Source organism: Agelaius phoeniceus, chromosome 6 (genome assembly GCF_051311805.1).
Source record: "Agelaius phoeniceus isolate bAgePho1 chromosome 6, bAgePho1.hap1, whole genome shotgun sequence".
NCBI lineage: Eukaryota > Metazoa > Chordata > Aves > Passeriformes > Icteridae > Agelaius > Agelaius phoeniceus.
This window is the reverse complement of record NC_135270.1, coordinates 62,422,283-62,444,064: the sequence shown is the minus strand read 5'-3', so window position 1 is coordinate 62,444,064 and position 21,782 is coordinate 62,422,283. Positions and strand designations below refer to the sequence as shown.

The 21,782-nt window shown below is 42.8% G+C and overlaps 1 protein-coding gene across 1 annotated transcript in view; it reads right to left on the bottom strand.

Annotated features, from left to right (window-relative positions):
- MAP4K5 (mitogen-activated protein kinase kinase kinase kinase 5) overlaps positions 1–21,782 on the bottom strand; it is a 65,761-nt gene that overhangs the window by 11,500 nt on the left and 32,479 nt on the right. Inside the window, exons 3-23 of the mRNA XM_077180888.1 lie at positions 19,440–19,530; positions 18,217–18,281; positions 17,198–17,253; positions 16,697–16,744; positions 16,563–16,605; positions 14,346–14,418; positions 12,328–12,459; positions 10,983–11,045; positions 10,416–10,497; positions 9,713–9,829; positions 9,486–9,564; positions 8,781–8,839; positions 8,316–8,377; positions 5,828–5,872; positions 4,899–4,941; positions 4,144–4,354; positions 3,547–3,644; positions 3,407–3,448; positions 2,638–2,722; positions 2,437–2,516; positions 1,118–1,178 (exon numbers count right to left, since the gene is read on the bottom strand). Coding sequence (XP_077037003.1) covers positions 1,118–1,178; positions 2,437–2,516; positions 2,638–2,722; positions 3,407–3,448; positions 3,547–3,644; positions 4,144–4,354; positions 4,899–4,941; positions 5,828–5,872; positions 8,316–8,377; positions 8,781–8,839; positions 9,486–9,564; positions 9,713–9,829; positions 10,416–10,497; positions 10,983–11,045; positions 12,328–12,459; positions 14,346–14,418; positions 16,563–16,605; positions 16,697–16,744; positions 17,198–17,253; positions 18,217–18,281; positions 19,440–19,530 — 1,635 coding nt within the window. The remainder of the gene's footprint in view (positions 1–1,117; positions 1,179–2,436; positions 2,517–2,637; positions 2,723–3,406; positions 3,449–3,546; positions 3,645–4,143; positions 4,355–4,898; positions 4,942–5,827; positions 5,873–8,315; positions 8,378–8,780; positions 8,840–9,485; positions 9,565–9,712; positions 9,830–10,415; positions 10,498–10,982; positions 11,046–12,327; positions 12,460–14,345; positions 14,419–16,562; positions 16,606–16,696; positions 16,745–17,197; positions 17,254–18,216; positions 18,282–19,439; positions 19,531–21,782) is intronic.

Genomic DNA, 21,782 nt, shown 5'->3' with positions numbered 1-21,782 from the left:
AATATATAGTGTATAGTATATAATAGTATATTGTATATAATAGTACATAGTATATAAATAAATAATATATTTATTATATAGTATATAATTTATATTTATATATTTATATATTATAGTATATATAAATATAAATATACAAGTATTTATATATAATTAATATATATTATAGCATATATAAATATAAATATATAAATATTTTATATATAATTTTTATATATATTTATATATTATAGTATATAAATATATATATTTATATATTATTATATACCATATAGTAGAGAGCATACATACTATTATATACCATATATTATAGAGTATATAAATATACTGTTACATAGTGTAGAAATAAACAATATTTTTATATTATAAATTATACTATAGTATGTTTATATATAATATTATAATTTATATTCTAAATTATTATAAATAATATATTTATATTCTAAATTATACTTTAAAATATCTAAGATATTTTCTTATTGATAAACCAAGACAAGTGTTATATGAATCCTGCATGTTCAAAGGCACAGTGCCACCATCAGCCTCCATGGCACAGTGCCTCATTCCTGTCTGGAATGTTCCATTCCAGGACAAGTGACTGCCCAGGAATCAGGAAAATGGCTGGATCAGCAGGACCTGAAAGCCACCTCATTCTCCTTCAAAGGGACACAGGTTTTGTTTTAGGAGCACAGAATCCCAGAGTGGTCTGGGTTGGAAGGGACCTTAAATCCCCCCCAGTGCCACCCCTGCCATGGCAGGGACACCTCCCACTGTCCCAGGGTGCCCCAGTGTCCAGCCTGGCCTTGGGCACTGCCAGGGATCCAGGGGCAGCCACAGCTGCTCTGGCAATTCCAGCCCAGCCAGGAATTCCCAATTCCCAATCTCCCACCCATCCCTGCCCTCTGGCACTGGGAGCCATTCCCTGGCTCCTGTCCCTCCATCCCTTGTCCCCAGTCCCTCTCCAGCTCTCCTGGAGCCCCTCCAGGCTCTGCCAGGGGCTCTGAGCTCTCCCTGGAGCCTTCTCCTCTCCTGACTGACCCCAAACCTTGCATTCAGTCATGATTTAAATGTTTCTGTTTATTTCTAGCTGCAATCATTTCCCCTGTACTGAACTCACCTGACAGGGACATCAGGGTGTTGTTGATAACGTAGAGCCAGGTGCACTTTCGAGGGAATAACTGGAAAAAAAGAAGAAAATTCCATTAGTAGAAACCTACAGGAATCTTTACCTGAGATTTTCTCTGCTTGTTCCACATCCACCACCATTCCTGCAGGGATCCACACTGGAGAAAATCCCATCTTCTTGTGTATATCCTTACTTAGTCCTGCACAGACAGACCAAGGAATACCAGAACAAGTGCCCAAGGCCAGGCTTGGAGCTGCCTGGGACAGTGGAAGGTGTCCCTGCCATGGCAGGGTGGCACTGGGTGGGATTTAAGTCCCCTTTCATCCCAAACCATTCCATGATTCCAGAACACTTTGTCCCATGTGCCACTCCCAGGTGCAAAGTAAGAACATAGGTGTAGGAGAAAGTGTGGAAAGAAAAAATCCAACTGGTTGGACACAAAGCCTGAGTATCTCCCAGCAATTTTCTGTTGAACAGAATAGCTTTGGGTATATTCAGTGTTTCCAGTGAAAAACCACAAATGGAATAAAAAAGATCCTTCTGGCACTGGGAGATGTTAACCCTAGACAGACTGGAAGGTGTCTGGAAGACACAACCAGAATCAGAAGTTGGAGAAACACTTCAGAAAGTGCATTTGCAGGGGAGAAATCAGCAAATGGATAAAAGGAAATGTGGGAACAAGAGGTGTGGCAGAAACCTGTGGGGTTTGAGGTGGTCCCACCTGACCTCTGGCAGCTGGGAATGCTCTCAGGGAAAAGGAAATTTCGTTTGAAGTGCACTGAATGATCTCCCTACCCACCAGTGGCACAGCCAACCCTTCATTGGGACATAAAAAAGCACGTGGGAAAGCCCAGAGAGGACTGTCAGATTAAATCATTTAGGAAAACACACAAGGAATGAGATTCCAAGAACATCCTGACTCTGAAACACCAGATTTGAGACCATGACTGCAGGAAATGGCTTCGGAAAGGGTTAGAAAGCCCAGGAAAAGCTTCCTGGGGATAACAGCAGCAGCTGAATGAAATGATTGAGGGCTTTGCATCCAAGGAGCTGCCATGTGCCATCTAGTGGGGATGGGATGGAGGGAGAAGGGCAGGGAGTTGTTCTCCAAGGAGATGGAAGATCTGACAAGCAGCAACTAGAACATACAGGTAGGTCAGGGAACAAATAATTTTCAGGTTTTCATTATTGGCTTTGATGGGAATCACTTAAGCCCCAGAGCCTGGTATCCACCTTCTCCTCCAGTGCCAAAGTTCACACCCCATAACATCCCCAAATCTGTTGTGTGTGTTCAGCCCTCCAGAACTCACCTGTTCCATGGTTGCTTCATGAAGTTCATTCAAATTCAGAGTGTAGATCCCTTCTTCTGTGCCAAAGATGATGTACTGATCTGAAAAATCAATGGAAAGGATTATTCCCTTCCCACTTTGGGAAGTTTCAAATGCAAACCTAAAATAACTTTACAAATTCTTTTCTTTCCCAACCCATCGCCAAACCTAACACAACTTTACCTTTAGTATCTGGATGTATCCATGAAGTTGCACAGTTAATCTTCAAAGGACAACCATCAAAGACTTTGGAAAAACAGGCTCCCATCTGAAAGACACCAAAACTGAAACCTGAAACAAATTTAGAGTGTGAAGAACTGATTTTTCTGGACACTCACACACAGCTGAACACACACTGACTTTCACACCTTTAAATTGGAATTCATGGACATTCCAAAATGCAATGAGGGCTCAAAATGGTATCAACAACTGTAGGTACCTACTGGTACCTAAATACATCCTGGAGGGATTTAAAATCCATGTGGATGTGGCACCTGGGGACATGGCTCAGTGTGGCCTTGGCAGTGCTGGGGGAATGCTTGGACTCAGTGATCTGAGAGGGCTTTTCCAATCTAAATTATTCAATGTTATCTGAACATTGACTATTATCTATTGACTATAAAAATCATATGAATACTGAGTGCTTATGAAATGGCACATGGAGGGAGAACAGGCAAAACCCAGTGATCACTACAACCTTTTCCCATTTCTGTGCCTAAGCAGGGGCTGCCACTGGAGAGCACAACTGAGGGAGTCAGGGGAGCCTCCAACCCTTCACATCCAGACTGAACAGTGACAGGAAGGTTTTAACAAATGGAAACAAATATCATGGATTCAGCACTGGAAAAGGAACTGCTGTGAGATGCAGAAAATCCCCCTAACTGTGGTGGTGCCTTATCCCACCCCGGAGAGAGGAGGTTTCCAGAACTCCCAGTGCACACGGATTTCTTACCAGCACCTTCGGAGTCGGAGGCAAACCATTGATTGCTGGTTTCTGTGGGAAGAAGGAAAGAGAGATCATAAAACCCCCTCTGTGCACTGATCAGCTGGAGGACATGGCAGTGCCAGCAGCCCCAGAGTCCCAACACCTACAGGGAAATCTCTCTTCTCCTTTTTGCGTGGCAGCTGAGGGATTTGTCCAGGTCCTTCTGCGTTCTCCTCGATGTGTTTCAGCATCCCATTCCCATTGCCTGAAAAGGAGCCCAGACAAGGTTTGCAGCTTATTTCACACAGAGAAAGAAAATCTCTTCTCCCCTGTGCTGAGCTGGAGTGCAGGAGTGAGCTCTGACATTGCACAGCCACACCTCAGGGAGCTGAACTCTTCCCAGCACTGAGTTGCACATTTCCCATTATCCAAACAGTCCCTGGGACAAATCCCACTGAGAATAAAGCTGTGGTAAGGTCCTGCCCACACATTCATTGTTTTCCTCCTGTGGCAAGGTTCTCCCCACACATCCATTGTTTTACTCCTGCTCCTGCAGGCAACTCAGTAATGGCACTGACTGGCTGAGTGTCCTTGTTTTGGGGAGAACATTCCCACCATGGCTCTAATAAGAACCACACGTGGAAAAAGGAAAACTTCACCTCATGACCAGCTTGTTTTAAGCTATTCTCTACTGGGAACAGCTGGCTCTGGAGCAATTCCTGTTCCAAGGTGCCAGGCAGCCTTGGGGCAGGTGAGGCTCTTACCCAGGTCGCTGTATCTGGCTGTGAGCAGTCCAGGGCTGCTGATGCTGCTGGTCATCCCCACGGGGCAGGAATCTGCCTGGGGCCCACAGGCTGGGATGCTCTGTCTCCTGTGGGCTGCTGGGGCTCTGCTCTGGGACTCTGGGAAGTGTTTTATTGTCTGGCATCTGTTGTCATCAGGGAGGTTCTCCTCGGGGTAACTGTTCATCCTCGGCTGCAGGGAACCAAAGAGGGGAAACGTGAGGAACTGGGAATGGCACCTGGCAAGAACAAACCTCAGATAAGCTGAACTTCAGTCACACTGCTGCTACATAAAAATGTATCAGCCTTGGAAATGTGTGTGTGTGATTTTGGGCACCACAAGGTAAGAAAGATAAAAAGCTCCCCGGTGAGCAGGGACAGGACCCAGGGAAAGGCTGGAGCTGTGCCAGGGCAGGTTTGGGTTGGATTTCAGGAAAGGTTCTTCCCCCAGAGGGTGCTGGCACTGCCCAGGCTCCCCAGGGAATGGGCACAGCCCCAGAGCTGCAGGAGCTGCCAGGGATGCCCAGGGTGGGATTTTTGGGGGTCTGGGCAGGGCCAGGAGCTGCCCTGGATGATCCCTGTGGGTCCCTCTCAGCCCAGAAGATCTGTGGCTCCATGAAAATAATCTGACAGCAGAATCATTTCAGAGCTTCCTCTCTGATGGAGTATCAGAGGCAGAATGCAGAACAAGAGGCCATCCCAGCCTGGCTGAATCCCTTAAATCCCACATTTCTCACCTTGGGAGGCAGAGGGGGTGGCCCAGCTCGCTTTAGTGTCGATCTGCAATGAGAAGAGCAGCAGTTGTGTGAGCTAAAGCAAAGCCAGGACTCCTTGAGGACTGGAAATAAGATGAACCAGAGGCACAGAAAAGGCAGAGCAGAGCTTTGCACACACAGGGTTAAACTAGAAATGCAAGAGCAGGGGAGAAGCTCATTAATCTCATCAGAAGTGCTGGCTTTTAATGAACTCCTGTTCTTCCATAAATACCAATGTTACAGAGCAATCTGTGGGGAAGGATATTTGAAGTCTGTAAATCAATTCAGGGACTGGATCTCAGGCTGGAGGGACTTTAGAGCAGGGCCTGGAGTGCCAGGACAAGGGGGGGATGGTTTTAAGCTGGAAAAAGGTGGATTTAGGTGAGATATGGGGAAGAAAATCTTCCCTGTGAGGGTGGTGGGGCCCTGGCACAGGGTGCCCAGAGAATCCCTGGAATTCTCTGGAAACTCATTCTGCCCAAGGCCAGGCTGGACGGGGTTTGGAGCACCCTGGGACAGTGGAAGGTGTCCCTGCCATGGCAGGGATGGAACAAGATGATTTTTCATGTCCCTTCCAACCAAACCATTCTGGGATTCCAGTCTGCAGCCTTGCTTTGGGATCAGACAAACACTGGGACACCTGAGCTGTGCAGGATCACCCTGTCCCAGCCAGGCCTTGCTCATGATGCATTCAGCACCATAAAATCTGCTTTTAGGTGCCAGGCACTTGCACAGGGACTAAGATAACTCAGGAGGGAGAGCAGGGGAGGAAGCAGAGCTTTGGGATTTCTCCTGAGGATCGGGGAAGGAGCCAAGAGAGCAGCCAGCCCTCACTGGGTGAGTGGCAAAGCCTCCTGCAGCATTTTGAGGGAAGAGGTTTTGGAGCAGAGCAAGGAAGGAGATGCACTCACTCTTCAACATCTTCACTCCCATCTCCAAACTTTGTGAGCAGTCCCCTAAGGCAGAATGTTTATAAAATTAAGAGCTCAGCTCTGAGGTGGACACGTGCAACTCAACCCCTCCCTGATGTCACTGAGTTTCACAACAAGCATCTCCCAGCTCTTTCCAAAACAAATAATAATTCTCTGCACTAAATTCCACTCTCTAAGGTCCTTTCCTTCTCCTCACCCCCTAAAAATCACTGGATTCTCTTCCACACCATCAGATTTCACTTCCCACCTGGCATTTCAGATATTGTTGAAATGTTTAACAACAGTACAATATAAAAAGAGAAAAAAGGAACAGAGGAAGTTACTGGGAGACAAATGGAGAAAAGCCTTTAAAGGGAAGTTTCCTTATTTATACATATGCACAAAAGACCCAGATTGTGTAGTGTTTCCCACTAGAGTGAGGATTTTTGTTTTAAAGCTACTCCAGGGACAACAAAAAAAGAGAAATTGTGACTAGAGGATCAAAGCAGCACTGAAAATATAACCTTGAAGAAAAAAAAAACCTGATAAAAATTTGCAAAATGGCAATTTTCAAGCTGTGTCTTTAAAGGCCAATGACCAGGAAAACCCAGCCAAATTTGGATTAATGTGAAATATTCCTGCAAGTCACTTCTGAGGAAAAGCAACAGAGAGCTGCCAACAGGAACTATTAAAAATTTAAAGGAGAAAAGGTTTGTTTTTTTTTTTTTGTTTTTTTTTTTTTTTTTTAAAGGTTCTTGTTGCCCAGAGCAGCTGTGGCTGCCCCTGGATCCCTGAAGTGCCCAAGGCCAGGTTGGAGCAGCCTGGGATGGTCAAAGTGTCCCTGCCCATGGGAGGGGGTGGAACTGGATGGGTTTTAATGTCCCTTCCAAACCAAACCTTCCTGGGATTCTTTGAAAACCATCAATAAAAAAACACCTCCATAATGCAGGACATTTTTACAAAAGCAATTTTAAAATGGAAGGAACCAGTTCAGCCACCAGGTACTCATTCTGCTGTTCCCCTTTTCCAGTCAAATAATTGCTCAGCCAAAGACATCCCTCAGCATCCACTCTGATAAAAGCCAAAGGGCATGGAAAGCAAGGACCCCCCAGCACACATCCTCTCTGCACATCCCAGGGATTACTCACAACTGCTGGGACACAGGAGTTATGCATTTCCTGTTTATCTTTCCAACTGGAAGTGGTTTCCAAGTGAGCAGCACGGATCCCCCATCCAGGACTGCTGTCCCTGCCCTCCTTCCCAATGGATCTGCACCTATTTATTGATTTACAGCCCTGGGAATGTTTGCTGCAGCTTTAGCACAGCCTGCTGCAGACAAAGCCACAGGAACGGGATCAAATCCCTGAGTCCCTGTGCCAGGGGCAGCTTCCCTGCCTCCCTCCCTGCTCCTGGACCCCACAGATTCCAGCTGGCTGCAGAAAATGCAGCAAAGCTTCAATCCACAGCTCAGCAGGGTCACACAAACAAACCAGGGCACAGGGAGGGGAGGGAAACAGGCCAGGGGAGAGGCAGAGCCCCCCAGAGCTCAGCCCCAGAGCCCCCAAACTCCTGCTCCAAGGAGGCTGGGAGCAGGAAAACCAGGATGCTGAAAAAGGCTCAAATCCTGGCAATGTCCCCCAGCTTTCCAGGGCTGTAATGTCAGCTGACAGCTTATGCAAGACTTTTATCTGCAGCAAAAAAAGGCAGAGGAATTCACTGTCTGCTGCTGAGTTCCAAATAAAGATGGGAAACAGGCTCTTTGAGCTGAGCAATGGTCTGAGCCCAGATATCATCTCTGCCTGCATCTGAACCTCCACACTCCTGACTGCAAATCCTTTAAAGGCAGAATTCACTTTTCAGCAGCAAAAGGAAGGTACACACCTAAAACAATTCAGTCCTAACCTGGAGAGAGTTGTGCTCCTGTGCTTCAGGCCTGCTTTATCCCAGGGAAAGCAGCCACAGACAAATCTTTCCCTAAAACATTTCACCCCAAACCCCTCCACGGCTGGGTTAGAAACTCCCCCAGAGCAGCAGGGGTGGTGCAGTGTTAAAGCTTGGTAAAAGTCAACATTCAGAACTGGCTTCTCCTTCCCTTTCTTGAGTTCAGGCCTTGTCACAGGATGTCACAACCACAGCCACAGCTCAGAAGAGAAGTGTGAGGCCAGGGCAGGATCCTGAACCCAGCTCTGCTGCAGGAAATTCACTGTGGCTGTGTTATGTCACTGTCCTGGCTGTGCATTTACACTTCACTTCCCACCTACAAGCTTAAACCAAGCTACTGGTGGTGGTTCAAAGAGATTAAAAGTCACTCTGCAAGAGACCTGACCAAGCACCTGCAGAAGGAGGGCTGCACACTGGGTAACAGCTCCTTGATTTATCAATATTCAAGTGAATCAGGGCTTATGGTTGAATTTTTTTAACATATCTCATTTTTCTTTCAGTTTCATAATTAGTCACAGAAATAAAAGCTGGTTTTATCTGTACTTACTTGTTGCTTCCATCAACAAAAGGATTCCAATGTGAAGCAAAGTCACTGCCAGCTGCCACAACCTGAAGATGCAGAAATTGTCATTTTACTTCCCCCCATCAAACTAAAGTATCTTAAATTACCTTATCCACAACACACAAAGAGACCTGAGGGATTTCCCAGCCCTGCAGAACAATCCACAAGCAGAAAAATCAAATTCCAAAGAGAAATATCATCTTACAATCTATAAATTTATATATTCTTCTTAGAGTTGAAAGCAGCACCAGGAAATGGTGTTATGTTCATATTAAGCAGCAATAAGTAACAGGAAAACAAAAACTGATGGTGAGAAATCCAGTAAGGATCATTTAGGGGACTTTAAAAACGTTTTTCCAGCAAGCTGCTAAGGGCTGAACCACAAAATAGTGAAGATACTGTGATTTTAATAACTAAAACTTATTTTATTTCTACCAAATTTGTCCTTACCATTTCATCCCGAGCTTCTGTTTCTTTCCGTAGAGGGGGCTCAAACTGCAGCTTATCAACTAAAAATACAATAATTTCATAATTAATACACACAATCTTGCACTGGGATCCTTTCAGTGCTCACTACAGTGAAAAGCAGGCAGGAACAGATATAAATCTTGTGTACACAACTCTGAATTTGCCTCTCAAAAGGAGCAGCACTTCACTATCAGCCTCATTGTCTGAGTGCTTGAATTTGCAAATATGAAACCCACAAGAAAGGCCAAAGGCAAATACCAAGTCACAGAAACGTAACTATTTAACCACTTGTTGCTGTAAAATGTGTGTGAAAGAGGAGAAAAAGGCTCTTCAAGAGCAAATTTCCCAGAGTCTGATGGAGCTGCCACTATTGGTGCCACCAAAGGCTTTTGACCAAACCTGCAGATAAAACCATTTCTACCCTCAGCATTTCAGCTCAGATCCATCAGAGTAAATAAATAATAAAAGTAAAGAAATAAACTAAGTAACTAAGTAAGCTAAGTAACTAAGTAAATAAACTACTACCAGAGTAGTTTATTAATATTAATCTTAGTTTTGAACAATTTTTGTTGAAGAGTCACATGCTGCTGCTTCTCCAGGGTTTGCTTCCCAAATGGAAAGAGGTTTTTGGGAAGTGACCCCAGAGGCAAACCACCCCCAGGAAGGGGAAAGCAGAGCAGAACTCACAGTTGATCTCTGATGCTGTCCTCTCTGCCCGGACGTTCCTGTTGGTGGAGCGGATGGTGTGGCGGATGACGGAGTGAGGCTGCAGGGACGGCAGCACAGGTGAGGGAAAAACCAACAAGAACAGGAGCAGCTGCTGTTTCAACTCCAGCTTTAAATTCCCAAAGCAAGCCAGGCCATTTGAAGTGCCAGTTTGAATAAAAGGCAGAGAATAAAAAAGATGTTCTCACCTCAAAATCGTCATCGTCCACTTCGCCGTAGTGCGTGTGGTTCTCAGGGTTGTTGACTTTGTCCAACAGCTCAACTGCTAAAGACCTGGAGAGACCAGGCTGCCCCACAAAGCTGTGCTGTAACCACAGCAAAGAACACAAAAAAAACAAGTTTTAACATGCAATTGATAGATAACTTTCAGTAATAATCGTTCAGTAGAGTTACTGAATTTTTTTCACTGTTATTTTAGTGACTCCTCAATGCTGGATTTCCTAAGAATACCAATATGGAAACACCACACTCTGGGCCACTTGCAAATTAAACTTGAGTCAAACAAATTATTACACCTGAACTTCCTTTTTCCACATCAGTAGTTCAGAGCTTGGGAAAGCACAGATACATCAAGAACTGCTGAAATGTTTGGGAGTCGGGAAAATCCAACTTCTGCACAGCTCCAAGGCTGAGGCAGCCCCTTCCAGGAAGGCCAAGGTTGAGAACATGAAGCCAATTTCTGTAATTGGCCAAAATTTGCATAAAACTGTGCAAAAATACTACACAAAACCCACTTGCTAACAGCTGATCAACGTGTTCTTCCTTCAGATTTCACCACCTGAGTTACAAGATTTAAAAAAATTGGTTTCCCTTCGGTTTTCTACTGATCTGTTCCTCATTTTGAAGCTAAAGATCCCTTCCTGAGGTCACCAAAGGTCCCAAGTCACTTACAGAGAGAAGTCTGTCTGCTGTTGGTCTCTTCTTTGGATTTTTTGTAAGTGCTATTTTGACAAAATTATGGAATGTTGCTGACCTTAAAGAAAAAGAGGGTTTACGTTGAATTTTTCAAGGTATTATTGGTTTTAAGACAGTTGCTAAGCAGATTACAAAAGGGTGTGATAAAGTACAACATTGTACAAGTATCTCACCTCAAGTTTGAATAATTACATTCCCAAGTTAACAAAATAAGGGAAAAAACTCATTTGATTCATGAAACTTGCACGTAAAACATTTTGGTACAGAAAACAAACCAAGAATGGCACCAGGAAATTCTCCCAGGAAAGGATTAAACCATTACCTGTCCCAACGACAGGGGCAAGGTCCCCATGACAGGAATTGAGGAGAAAGGATAAAGATTTTTCTTCTAGAACATACAAAGAGCACCAAAGAAGGGTCTCTTCTTCAATAATAACAAATATTTTTGCCCTTTATCTATAAACTCTTAGAATGGTTTGGGTTGGATCCTAAGGATCATGTAATTCCAATAAAATATGGATCAAAGGAAGGAGCTCCACCTACCATTTCGCTTTTTCCTTTAGCTTTGGAGGTTGAAAATTACTTTTTGACATTAAAAACAGAGCCCTAAAGGGAAAGAAAGAAAAATGATTGATAAAAATATAATTAATTTCATTCTAAAATCTAAATACTTTAACACTTTATGGTGAGAATCATATTGGTGCAACTGGATTGCAGTTTGCACTGGGTTAAAGGAGAAATACAGGGAATCTGCTGATTTTATCTTAAAATATTTTTAGTGCCATAATCCTGTTAAATATCAGGGTATGGCTTCTCTAGTGGTTTTCTATCAGCAGTAAATCTGTCCCTGTTCTTCATCAGATTCTTGATTCCAGAATCCAGCAATGGTTTGGGTTGGAAGGGACCTTAAATCCCATTTCATTCCAACCTCCTGCCATGGGCAGGCACACCTTCCACTAGGCCAGGTGCCACCAAAAATGTAACAACTTCAAGATTTTGCTTCTAATTTCCATTCTGTCTTAGGCTGGAAATGTGGGTGTGTGTTCTGTCCCCACCTGTCAGAGCTGGGGCAGTTCTCTGCCGTTCTTGGGGCAGTTTTTTCTTTCTCTCTCCCACAGCCAATCCTCCCTGCAGGAGATCTCTGCTGTCCATGGCCACTGAGTGTCCCTGCAGGGCTGATCCAATCCCAGCATCCCATGGGGAGATGCTGCATTGCCCAGGGGAGGAGCCAAGCATTCCTACCTGGATCCAATCTGAGCTTTGGGACAGCCCAGCAGCCTTTGCCCAGTGCATTGCCAGAGGAGCAGCTTCTGCTGCCCTGCATGGCCAGAGGGAGCCCAGGCCCATCTGCAGCAGCCCTGGAGCTGCAGAGGAAAACTCCCCCCTTGTGCAGGATCCCTGCTCCAGCAGAGCCACAGCTGGCACTGCAGGAGGGCTGAGCCCCCATGGGATGGGGCTGTGCCACCCCCTGACACACAGGGGACAGGGCATGGTCTGACCCTGGCAGGGTTTGTTTTCTTTTTTTGTACTATTGCATTTGTATTTTTAATTTTCCTAATAAAAAACTGCTATTCCTGCTCCCATATCTTTGCCTGAGAGTCCCTTAATTTGAAAATTATAATAATTCAGAGGGAGAGGTTTTACATTTTCCATTTCAGGGGGGGCTCCTGCCTTCCTTAGCAGACACCTGGCTTTTCAAACCCAGACACATAAAAAATGCAAGATTTCAGCAGATTGATGCCTTAAAGACAGACATGAAAATATCCAGCAAAGGAATCTCAGTTTGAGTTTCCCCTCCTGAGCTCCAGAGAAGCTCCAGCTGCATCCCCACAATTCCAGCTGGGATTCAGGGAGGGGCAGGAGGCAGAGGAGCCCCCAGGGCACAAACCTCATGGGGTGCAGGTCGAACATGGGTGGCTGCAGCTCTGCCAGCTCGATGGCAGTGATGCCCACGGCCCAGATGTCACACAGCTGGTTGTACCCCCCGTTCTTCTCCACCGCCGCCACCTCGGGGGCCATCCTGCAAAACCAACACCTTCCTCAGGGCCTGCTCCCATGCAGAATTACACAACGTGCATGTGCATGAAAAATTCATTGAATATTAATTATGAATAAAAGAATATTAAATAAAATTAAATAAACAGTAAAGTTATGTTATTAATTAAATTTTATTTTATTAAATACTAAATATTTATTTTATTTTATTTTATAAAATATTAATTAAAATAAATTAAATTCACAGAATTCACAGAACCACTGGGTTGGGAGAGACCTTCAAGATCATGGAGTCCAACCCAGCCCCAACAGCTCAACTCAACCCTGGCCCCCAGTGCCACATCCAGGCTTTGTTAAACACACCCAGGCATGGGGACCCCACCACCTCCCTGGGCAGAACATTCCAGAACTTTATCACTCTTTCTGTGAAAATCTTTTTCCTAATATCCAACCTATATTTCTACATATATACATATAAATAAAATAAAATTTTTAAAAAATTACACATATTTTTATGTGCAATTACTGGATGTCTGTGACAGTGATTTCTAATTTTAAATATCTCACATTCTCCCCCAAGAAAGAAAGAAGAGGGGTGGGGGGGGAATGAACAGGAGGAATACAAATATTTTTATGTCTAACAGAGTAAGTTAAGGGTTTTATATTCAGATCATTACAGAAATACTTTTAAAGTTTTTAAGTTTTTATTAACACTTTAATGAAAACTTTATTTATTTTCAAAACCCCTAAATTTAAAATTTAATTTATTTAAAAATTAAAACTTTATGAATTCTTTTATTAATACTTTTAAAGTTTTTATTAACATATACATAAAATATTACACACTAATTTAAGCTATGTACGTATGTATGTATGTATGTATGTACACCTGTACACATACATTTTTTTATGTCTAATGGAGTAAGTTAAGGATTTTATGTTCACATTGGGTTTTGATCACTACAGAAATACTTTTAAAGTTTTTATTAATGTATACATAAAACATTATACACTAATTTAAGCTATACACTCATGATGAGTCAATTTGTCTCAACATTATTCTAAAAAGTATGTATTTCAGAGGTTTGGATTTGTTGTTTTTTTTTTTTCCTAAAGCTCTGGAAATATCTTGGATCTAAGGACAATTTAAGCTATACAATTATGATGACTCAATTTGTTTCAATACTACTCTACAAAGTTTGTATTTCAGGGGTTTGGGTTTGTTTTTTTTGTTTTTTCCTACAACTCTGGAAATATCTTGGATCTAAGGATCTAAGGACAATCTTTTCCACAGAGGGTATAATCTTTTGAAATGTGTGAACACAAAATAAATGTGCTGAATACAACATCACAAAAACAAACAAAAATACAGCAAAAAATGTCACATTAAAGAGTAAGGTAGGGACACAAAGTACTCAAAAGCTCCTTATGGATTTATATAAGCATCTTAGGAGGGGGATGCAATTGGATCACCTCTGGACACATTATTTGCATATGATTATTTGCATATGATTATTTGCATATTAAATGCTGCCTCGTGCAGACATTAATCAGTAGGAATAATTAAAAGGCAGTCTCAAAATCTGGTTTCCTTTCTGCACACAAATCACTTTTCATCACTGTTTTAAGTCACTAAAAATGCAAGGCTGAGAAACTAAATAACCATTGGTATCCCTCAAAAAGGGAGAATAATCTGCAAAAAGAAATGTGGGAGAAACAACAACCCTGCTCAAATTCAAGCAGCTTTTGTTACAGCAACAAATCAGTGCTTCCCAGATTTTTACCCTGTGGGCATTTTACTTGGAAGAATGGGAATTGATGCAATTTCTACAGACATATGTGTGTGTTTGAGGATTTCTGGCATAAATACAGGCTCAGCTTTGCAGCACAGCAACCAAAGTGGCTTCTTACCAGTAAGGGGTGCCAATGAAGGATTTCCTCTTTGCAATAGTGGCTGTTATTTTTGCTGCTACCCCAAAGTCAGCTGGAAAATAAAATCAAACCATCAGAGCCTTAGAAATCACAGCTGAAGACCCCAATCTTACAGTGTTAAAAGAAAGAACAATCATGTGTTTCATGCAAATTAAAAATTCATTAGGGAAGCAGCTGAAGATTGATAATAAGATCATTTATGTCTTCACTGACATGACTTCAAAGAGTTTTCTTTCTACACACAGCTCCTCTCTTAGATCATTTTTTCCATCTCACAATACATCCACCAGAATTTTTGGATATTCAATTTAAGAGGAAAAACAGCATCAAGCCTTGGAAAAGGCACTTTTTGTGTTTTATTTATGGAGGAACCGTGATGGGGCAGCTGCTCTCTGCCCTGGACACTGTCTAGGGGCCAATCATCCCTTGCCCCCCGAGCTCTCAAACACCAGGTGGTCCTGCAGAGCCAAAAATCATTTAAATCCATTTTATTTTGATTGATTGATTGATTGATTGATTGGTGGCATGAAAGCTGCAGGATAACTTGGGAAAATGCAAGAAGGCAAAAGGAGGTACCCCTTTTGTGTATGCCAAGTTTAATGCAGGGAGTGCAACCTCCTCTCAGTGTTGGGGTTTTACTCCATTTTTTCAGGTTTTACTCAATTTTTTTCATTTTTAAAAAGCTTTCATTTCCCAACACAGCATTCCTGCTTCTCCACAGGGGGCTGGAGTTTGAACTAAGGCACAGCTGCCCTGAATCCAGGGATGGTGACATCCCATGGCAGGGGATGGTGACATCTATGGGATGGTGGAATCCATGGGATGGTGACATCTATGGGATGGTGACATCTATGGGATGGTGGCATCCATGGGATGGTGGCATCCATGGGATGGTGACATCCATGGGATGGTGGCATCTATGGGATGGTGACATCCATGGGATGGTGGCATCTATGGGATGGTGACATCCATGGGATGGTGACATCTATGGGATGGTGGCATCTATGGGATGGTGGCATCTATGGGATGGTGACATCCATGGGATGGTGGCATCTATGGGATGGTGGCACCCATGGGATGGTGGCATCCATGGGATGGTGGCATCTATGGGATGGTGACATCTATGGGATGGTGGCATCTATGGGATGGTGACATCCCATGGCAGGGGATGGTGGAATCCATGGGATGGTGGCATCTATGGGATGTTGGCATCCATGGGATGGTGACATCCCACGGGATGGTGGCATCTATGGGATGTTGGCATCCATGGGATGGTGACATCCATGGGATGTTGGCATCCATGGGATGGTGGCATCCATGGGATGGTGGCATCTATGGGACGGTGGCATCCATGGGATGGTGGCATCTATGGGATGGTGGCATCCATGGGATGGTGGCATCTATGGGATGGTGACATCCATGGGATGGTGGCATCTATGGGATGGTGGCATCTATGGGATGGTGACATCTCATGGCAGGGATGGTGGAATCCATGGGATGGTGACATCCATAGGATATTGGCATCCATGGGATGGTGGCATCCATGGGATGGTGACATCCATGGGATAGTGGCATCCATGGGATGGTGGCATCTATGGGATGGTGGCATCTCATGGCAGGGATGGTGACATCCATGGGATGGTGGGATCCATAGGATGGGGATATCTCATAGCAGGGATGGTGACATCCATGGCATGGTGACATGGTGACATCCCATGGCAGCTTCTCCCTGCAGACCTGGGAGTTTTCCTCTCCTCCACCTTTGTGGAATTGCCCAACACCACACACAGAGCCAGGATCAGACCCTACTTTTGCAGAGGCTGCCCCAAAAAGAGGATCCTGAAAGGCTCTGAGGGATAAAAGTAACATCCAGGTAATGGCAGCCTGGCAAATTCCAAGAAAATCTGGGAGGCTGAAAGGCTCAGTGGTTGAATAATGAAATTATCTGTAATTTCTTGACAGAATACAAAATTTCTCATCTCCTCCACAGCCTAGCCATGGATACACACTTTGTCATCACCTTCTAGCACCATCTATTGCCCCAAATAATCATGGAATCATTTAGGTTGGGAAAAACCTTTAAATCATGGAGTCCAGCCCTTCCCCAGCACTGCCCCATGTCCCCAGGTGCCACATCCACATGGCTCCATAAATGAAATGAAATTCAATCCATATTACAGAACTCAGGCAACTCACCCAATTTAACATCTCCATGGTCTGTTAGGAGAATGTTTGCACCCTAAAACAAAATAAATTCAGAATCTTTATCAGGAATATTTTCCCTGCACTTGGAACTGTAAGATCAATTTCTCAAGGTTCCAAGTTATTACCTTTATATCTCTGTGCATTTTGCCCTTCATGTGTAAATAAGCAAGACCCTGGAAATAAAAGACACAATGAATTATTCTGCCATTTGTTAACATCCCACAAAGCCTATTCTGTTTAATAAATTTAATTTTCTCAATCTCTTTGATTTGGAAATGGAGACATTTGAGATTTGCAGATAAGGGAAGCTTCATTTTGTAATTCTTTGCTATCAGCACTCACAAAATGAATTTTATTTATCTGGTTGCAATATTTTACCCCCACGCATCATTAAATTTACCACCACAGGGCAGGCAGGCAGTTCAAAATTTAAGCAAATATAAGTAAATATATCACACTAGAATTTCTTGGTCATTTTATTTACAGTATGGGAAACAATAGGTTACCCCTGGTGAATTGGTGTCTGCTTGATTCCCAATAGAAATGCTGGAATGGAACCAATTTTCTGTATCTGCTTTATTTCCATGGAATAAACACTTCATTGTGCACCTGCACAAGTACAGTACCTGAAGAGTTTCTCTGCACACATAAGCAATTTGCAGCTCTGACAGAGGTCCTGTTACTGCAAAGAAAGATTTAAAAATTAACTTTACAGCACAGAGCACATAAATAATAACACTGTGAAGCAGCCAAGAAGTGATTTGGCCATGCCAAAGCTAAAGGCTGGTTTTACATGATCTGCATTGTGCACTGAGCTGAAAAGAGGGGTTTGTTTGCTTGTTTTACAGAAAGCTTTCTGTAAAAAAAAACCCCAAACAGCACCACCACAGAGGACAATACCCACAGAGAGAAGAAAACCTGCTTTCACAGCATCTAATTATTATTTTATGAGTGATTTTGTAGTACTCTGTTGTTATCAGGAAACTAAAAGTGACATCTGCTAATATTTTTATATTAGAAATGGGAATGTTTCATATCAGGGACTGTCTAAAGGGCTTGGAATTGGTTTAAATTGTTTTAATTCTTTTAGAATTGTTTTTAATTGGTTTTTTTTGGTACTAAATAGTTGAAAAATAAAGCAGAAAGAGCTCAGGCATCCAAAAATTCAGTGCTATCATTTAAAGGCACAGCAAGTCCCCAGCTGTTTTTCCAACAATTCCAATAAATTATTCTACAGCATCAACAACTCCAGATGAAACTTCAGGAAGGAAAATAATACAGAAGTGAGATGGTATTTCCCAGGGGGAGGAATAAAAGTCATTTTTCCCCTTTAAAGCTCAAATTTTGAGATTTCCCAATGAAAACTCCTTCCTCACCCCATGCACAGTGTCCATATCCAACTGTTCTGCCATAAAATGTCAAATATTAAATGTCAAATATGATGTCAATATTAAAAATATTAAGAATGCTGCTCACCCTATCTGGAAAGTGCTCTCAAAATCTATTGACTGCAGCTAAAAACCACTTTATGCCCCCCAAAACTCCCCACATCCAGTGCCAACTGTTCCCTGCAGGTTTCTTATTTATTTTTCTTTTTGCAGAAAGCTTCCCAAAGTAAAAAAAGTGAAAATAATTGGCCAAGTACCGTGGTAAATGTCCTGGAGGGATCCCCCACCACAGTATTCCATGCATATCCACAGCTTCTCACGGCTACAAAACAAAATTCAAACACAGGCATCAGAACCTGACTGATCTGGATGCAGAACATCATCATTTCAATTATTTTCTATCATTTTTGATCACTCGCTGTTAAAAATACACATTCTGGTACATGACCAGCAGTTACACTGTTATTAGTACAAATTCTTGTGTTATTAATATAAATGCTCATGTTATCAATATAAAAATATTGATATAAAAATATAAAAATATAATTTTCACCAATCAAAACATAAGTTTTATGCCAAAGTCCCTGAGAAATATTTAAACATCATTAAACATAAAAGGTGGTGCTTTAACTCTGCAATAAAACACCTGAGGTTTATCTGCTATCAGCAAAATTACATTAAATATCACATTAAACTCAGTGTTTCAATCTTAAATTGAAATTACCTCATTATATCTAAAAAACTCTTCTAAATTCAGAATTAGAAATCAGAAATTTAGTTCAGATTGAGTCCATTTGGGCTGCAGGGATTATATAAATGCAGCCCTCCAAGAAAAAGATGAATTCTCACAGAAAAAAGACCAAGCAGGCAAAGTGCAGATTCACATTCCCACAGAGCCAATTGATAAATGGCAGAGTTGCACAGAAATTGAGAATATTCCCTGAATTCCTGTATAACATTTAATGTATAACATTTAATATTTAATATTTTCCTGTAGAATATTTAATGACACAACCTTGGTTCTGCCTCTGCTGCACCAGAACTGTGAGAAATGTTATTTCCAGCAGCTCAGATTTTTAACTCCCCAGCCATACTTTCATGGCCCAGACAACTATAATTAAATAAAATATCCAAAGGCAATTCTGCTCTAGAGAAATAATGAGCTGCTCCTATATTAGAGCTGATAAATGTGTGAGTAGGACTGGATATGTTGCAAGAGTCTCCAAGGGAAATGTTTCTTTCTGTTCCTAGTGATAAAAATATTCCAGCCTTTTGGCCAGCAGAGAAAACAAAATATTAGTCACTTTTGGTTTTTAAAGCCAATTGGGTTGGCTTTAAAAATAAAAAAAAAAAAACCAACAAAAAACCAAGGGCAATTCAACCTCTGGAGGAAGATTTAATGAGGATACAGGACTAAACCAGACTGGGATTGTTTTAGGAGAGAACCAGCAGGAATATTGAGATAAAAATTGGGATTTACCTGAGATAACTCCCAAAATAGGCGACTATGTTGCAATGCTTGCATTCTTTAACCATATATATCTCCTGCTGGATCAGGGAGAAGTCATCTCCTGCAAAACAGGAAGCAGCCAGGGTTACACCATGAACGTCCAGAGAGCTCTGCAGGGATGCACAGAATTTGGGAAAACGTTCCAAGGGTCTGAATCCTGGCCAAACCTTGGAGCACCAATGCCCCCAGCTGGATCCCCTGTGCTGGGCTTTGCCCAGGTGCTGGCCTTGGATTCTTTTTCCACCTCTGTCAAGGTCAGGGCTGAAGGCACTCGAGATGATGGTTCAGGGTCAGATGTTTATCAGTTCTTATCTCTGTCACGGCCTCACAAACCTTGAGTTTTGCAGCACTTCTCTCTAACAAACTAAAAATGGAGCCTCATCTCTCTCTCTCCAAGGCCTTTTAAGGATAAACTGTCCAATTAAGAAATGACACCTCAGTTATTTTCACTTTTAACCCAATAACCAACCACCCGTGCCCACAATGGGGACTTTTTTATCCAATTACACAAAACCACCCAAACCCATGGAGAAGAAGGAGCAGCCTCACCCTAAAACCTCCATCTTGTTTTATATCTATTACTAATCTAAACCCCCAAATTCTGAGTTTTCCCCCCTGTGATATCACACACTTCTATCCAAACCCCACACCCACAATCCCAGTTCTGTCATTCCATTTTGGGAGCTTCTCCACAGCCTCAGGTCAGTGCAGTGTTCTCTTGGGGGTCAGAGCCTGGCAGCACAGAAAGTCTGAAATTCTCAGCATCCAGAGCTCCAACAGTGAGGCACAAATATTTTGTGAAGACCAAGAGAGCAGGGCTTGCACAGGTATTTTCTGAAGACCAAGAGAGCAGGGCTTGCACAAGTATTTTGTGAAGACCAAGAGAGCAGGGCTTGCATGGATATTTCTTGAAGACCACCAGAGCTGGTGGCCTGAGAATGATCCATGAGTTCAGAGGGCTCCAGGAAAGCAGCACAGGGATCCAGGGAGGGACGGGAGTAAATTCCAAATTTACTTTTCAAGCTTTGTTTCCATCCAGCTGCTCCCAGCACAAGGCTCCCAACAGGAGTGAGGATTGCTGGAATTGCAGAGCCTGGAAGGAGTGGAGCCCACGTTCCACAGGCTGGTTATGGCTGCTTATGAGGAATATTTCATTCCCAAGGGACCTGGATGGAGCATATGAGCCTGCACACCCACTCAGCTGACTCAGAGCTCAGGAGGGGGGGTTGGGTGGTTGTGCACATTGGCACATCCTAAATATATTTTTTTTTGGTGAAAAAAGAAGGATCTACTAAAAAATCCATTATGAGCAGGGCATGTTCTGCCACTTTAACATAAAAGGATAATTTTTTGTAAATTAAAAAAGCAATAATTTCAGAGATGCAATTTCTGTTTGTATTTATACAGGTAATAAATCCCCTTGAGAGAATTTCCAAGCAGAGGATGTTCTCCCCAGAATCCTGAACTCAAACCCTGCAGCTCTGCTTTCATTATTTTATATATTATTAACTTTTTTCATCCTTTGACATGGAAGGACAAAGGGGAATGGCTTTGAGCTGGAGAAAGGGACATTTAGATGGGATATGAAGAAGAAATTCCTGGCTGGGAGGGTGGGCAGGCCCTGGCACAGGTGCCCAGAGCAGCTGTGGCTGCTCCTGGATCCCTGGCAGTGCCCAAGGCCAGGCTGGACAGGGCTTGGAGCAGCCTGGGATGGTGGAAGTGTCTCCCATGGCAGAGGGTGGAATGAGATGAGCTTTAATGTCCTTGAAATTCAAATTATTCTGGGATGTTTACTTTTGTTTCAAGTTTCCCCAGTAAAATTCCCTCCTATATTAAAGTCAGGGATGTCCAACCCAGAAAACATGAAGAGCTTTATCCTGCTCCCTTTAATTGAGATGATTTTGACAAGTCCAAGAGGATTCAAGCACTGGTGTAAATTGAACTCTTGATGTGTTTATTTAAGTAGCAGCACAGCTAATATTTTTTAATAACCTCTTTTAAAGCAGATGTTTGTATTTGCTGAGCTGTGAGGCAGCTTCCCTGAGAACAGTGTCCCTGGCAAAAGAAGTACCAGTGTGTTATAAAAGAAATCATCACAACCTTTATGTCCCAGCGACTGCCAGGCTTTCATTTAAGAAAAAAACTACAAAATACAAAAGTTAAAGGGAACCAACTCAAAGGAATCCACCCCTGACTGATTTAAGTAAATCCTCAAGGGCTTCTTGATGTTGAATTATGTGAAGAAACACTTCACTGGGGCAGGAAAACAGTAGTAGAGAACTTTCAAATGTCAAGAGGCTTTTTATAAACATC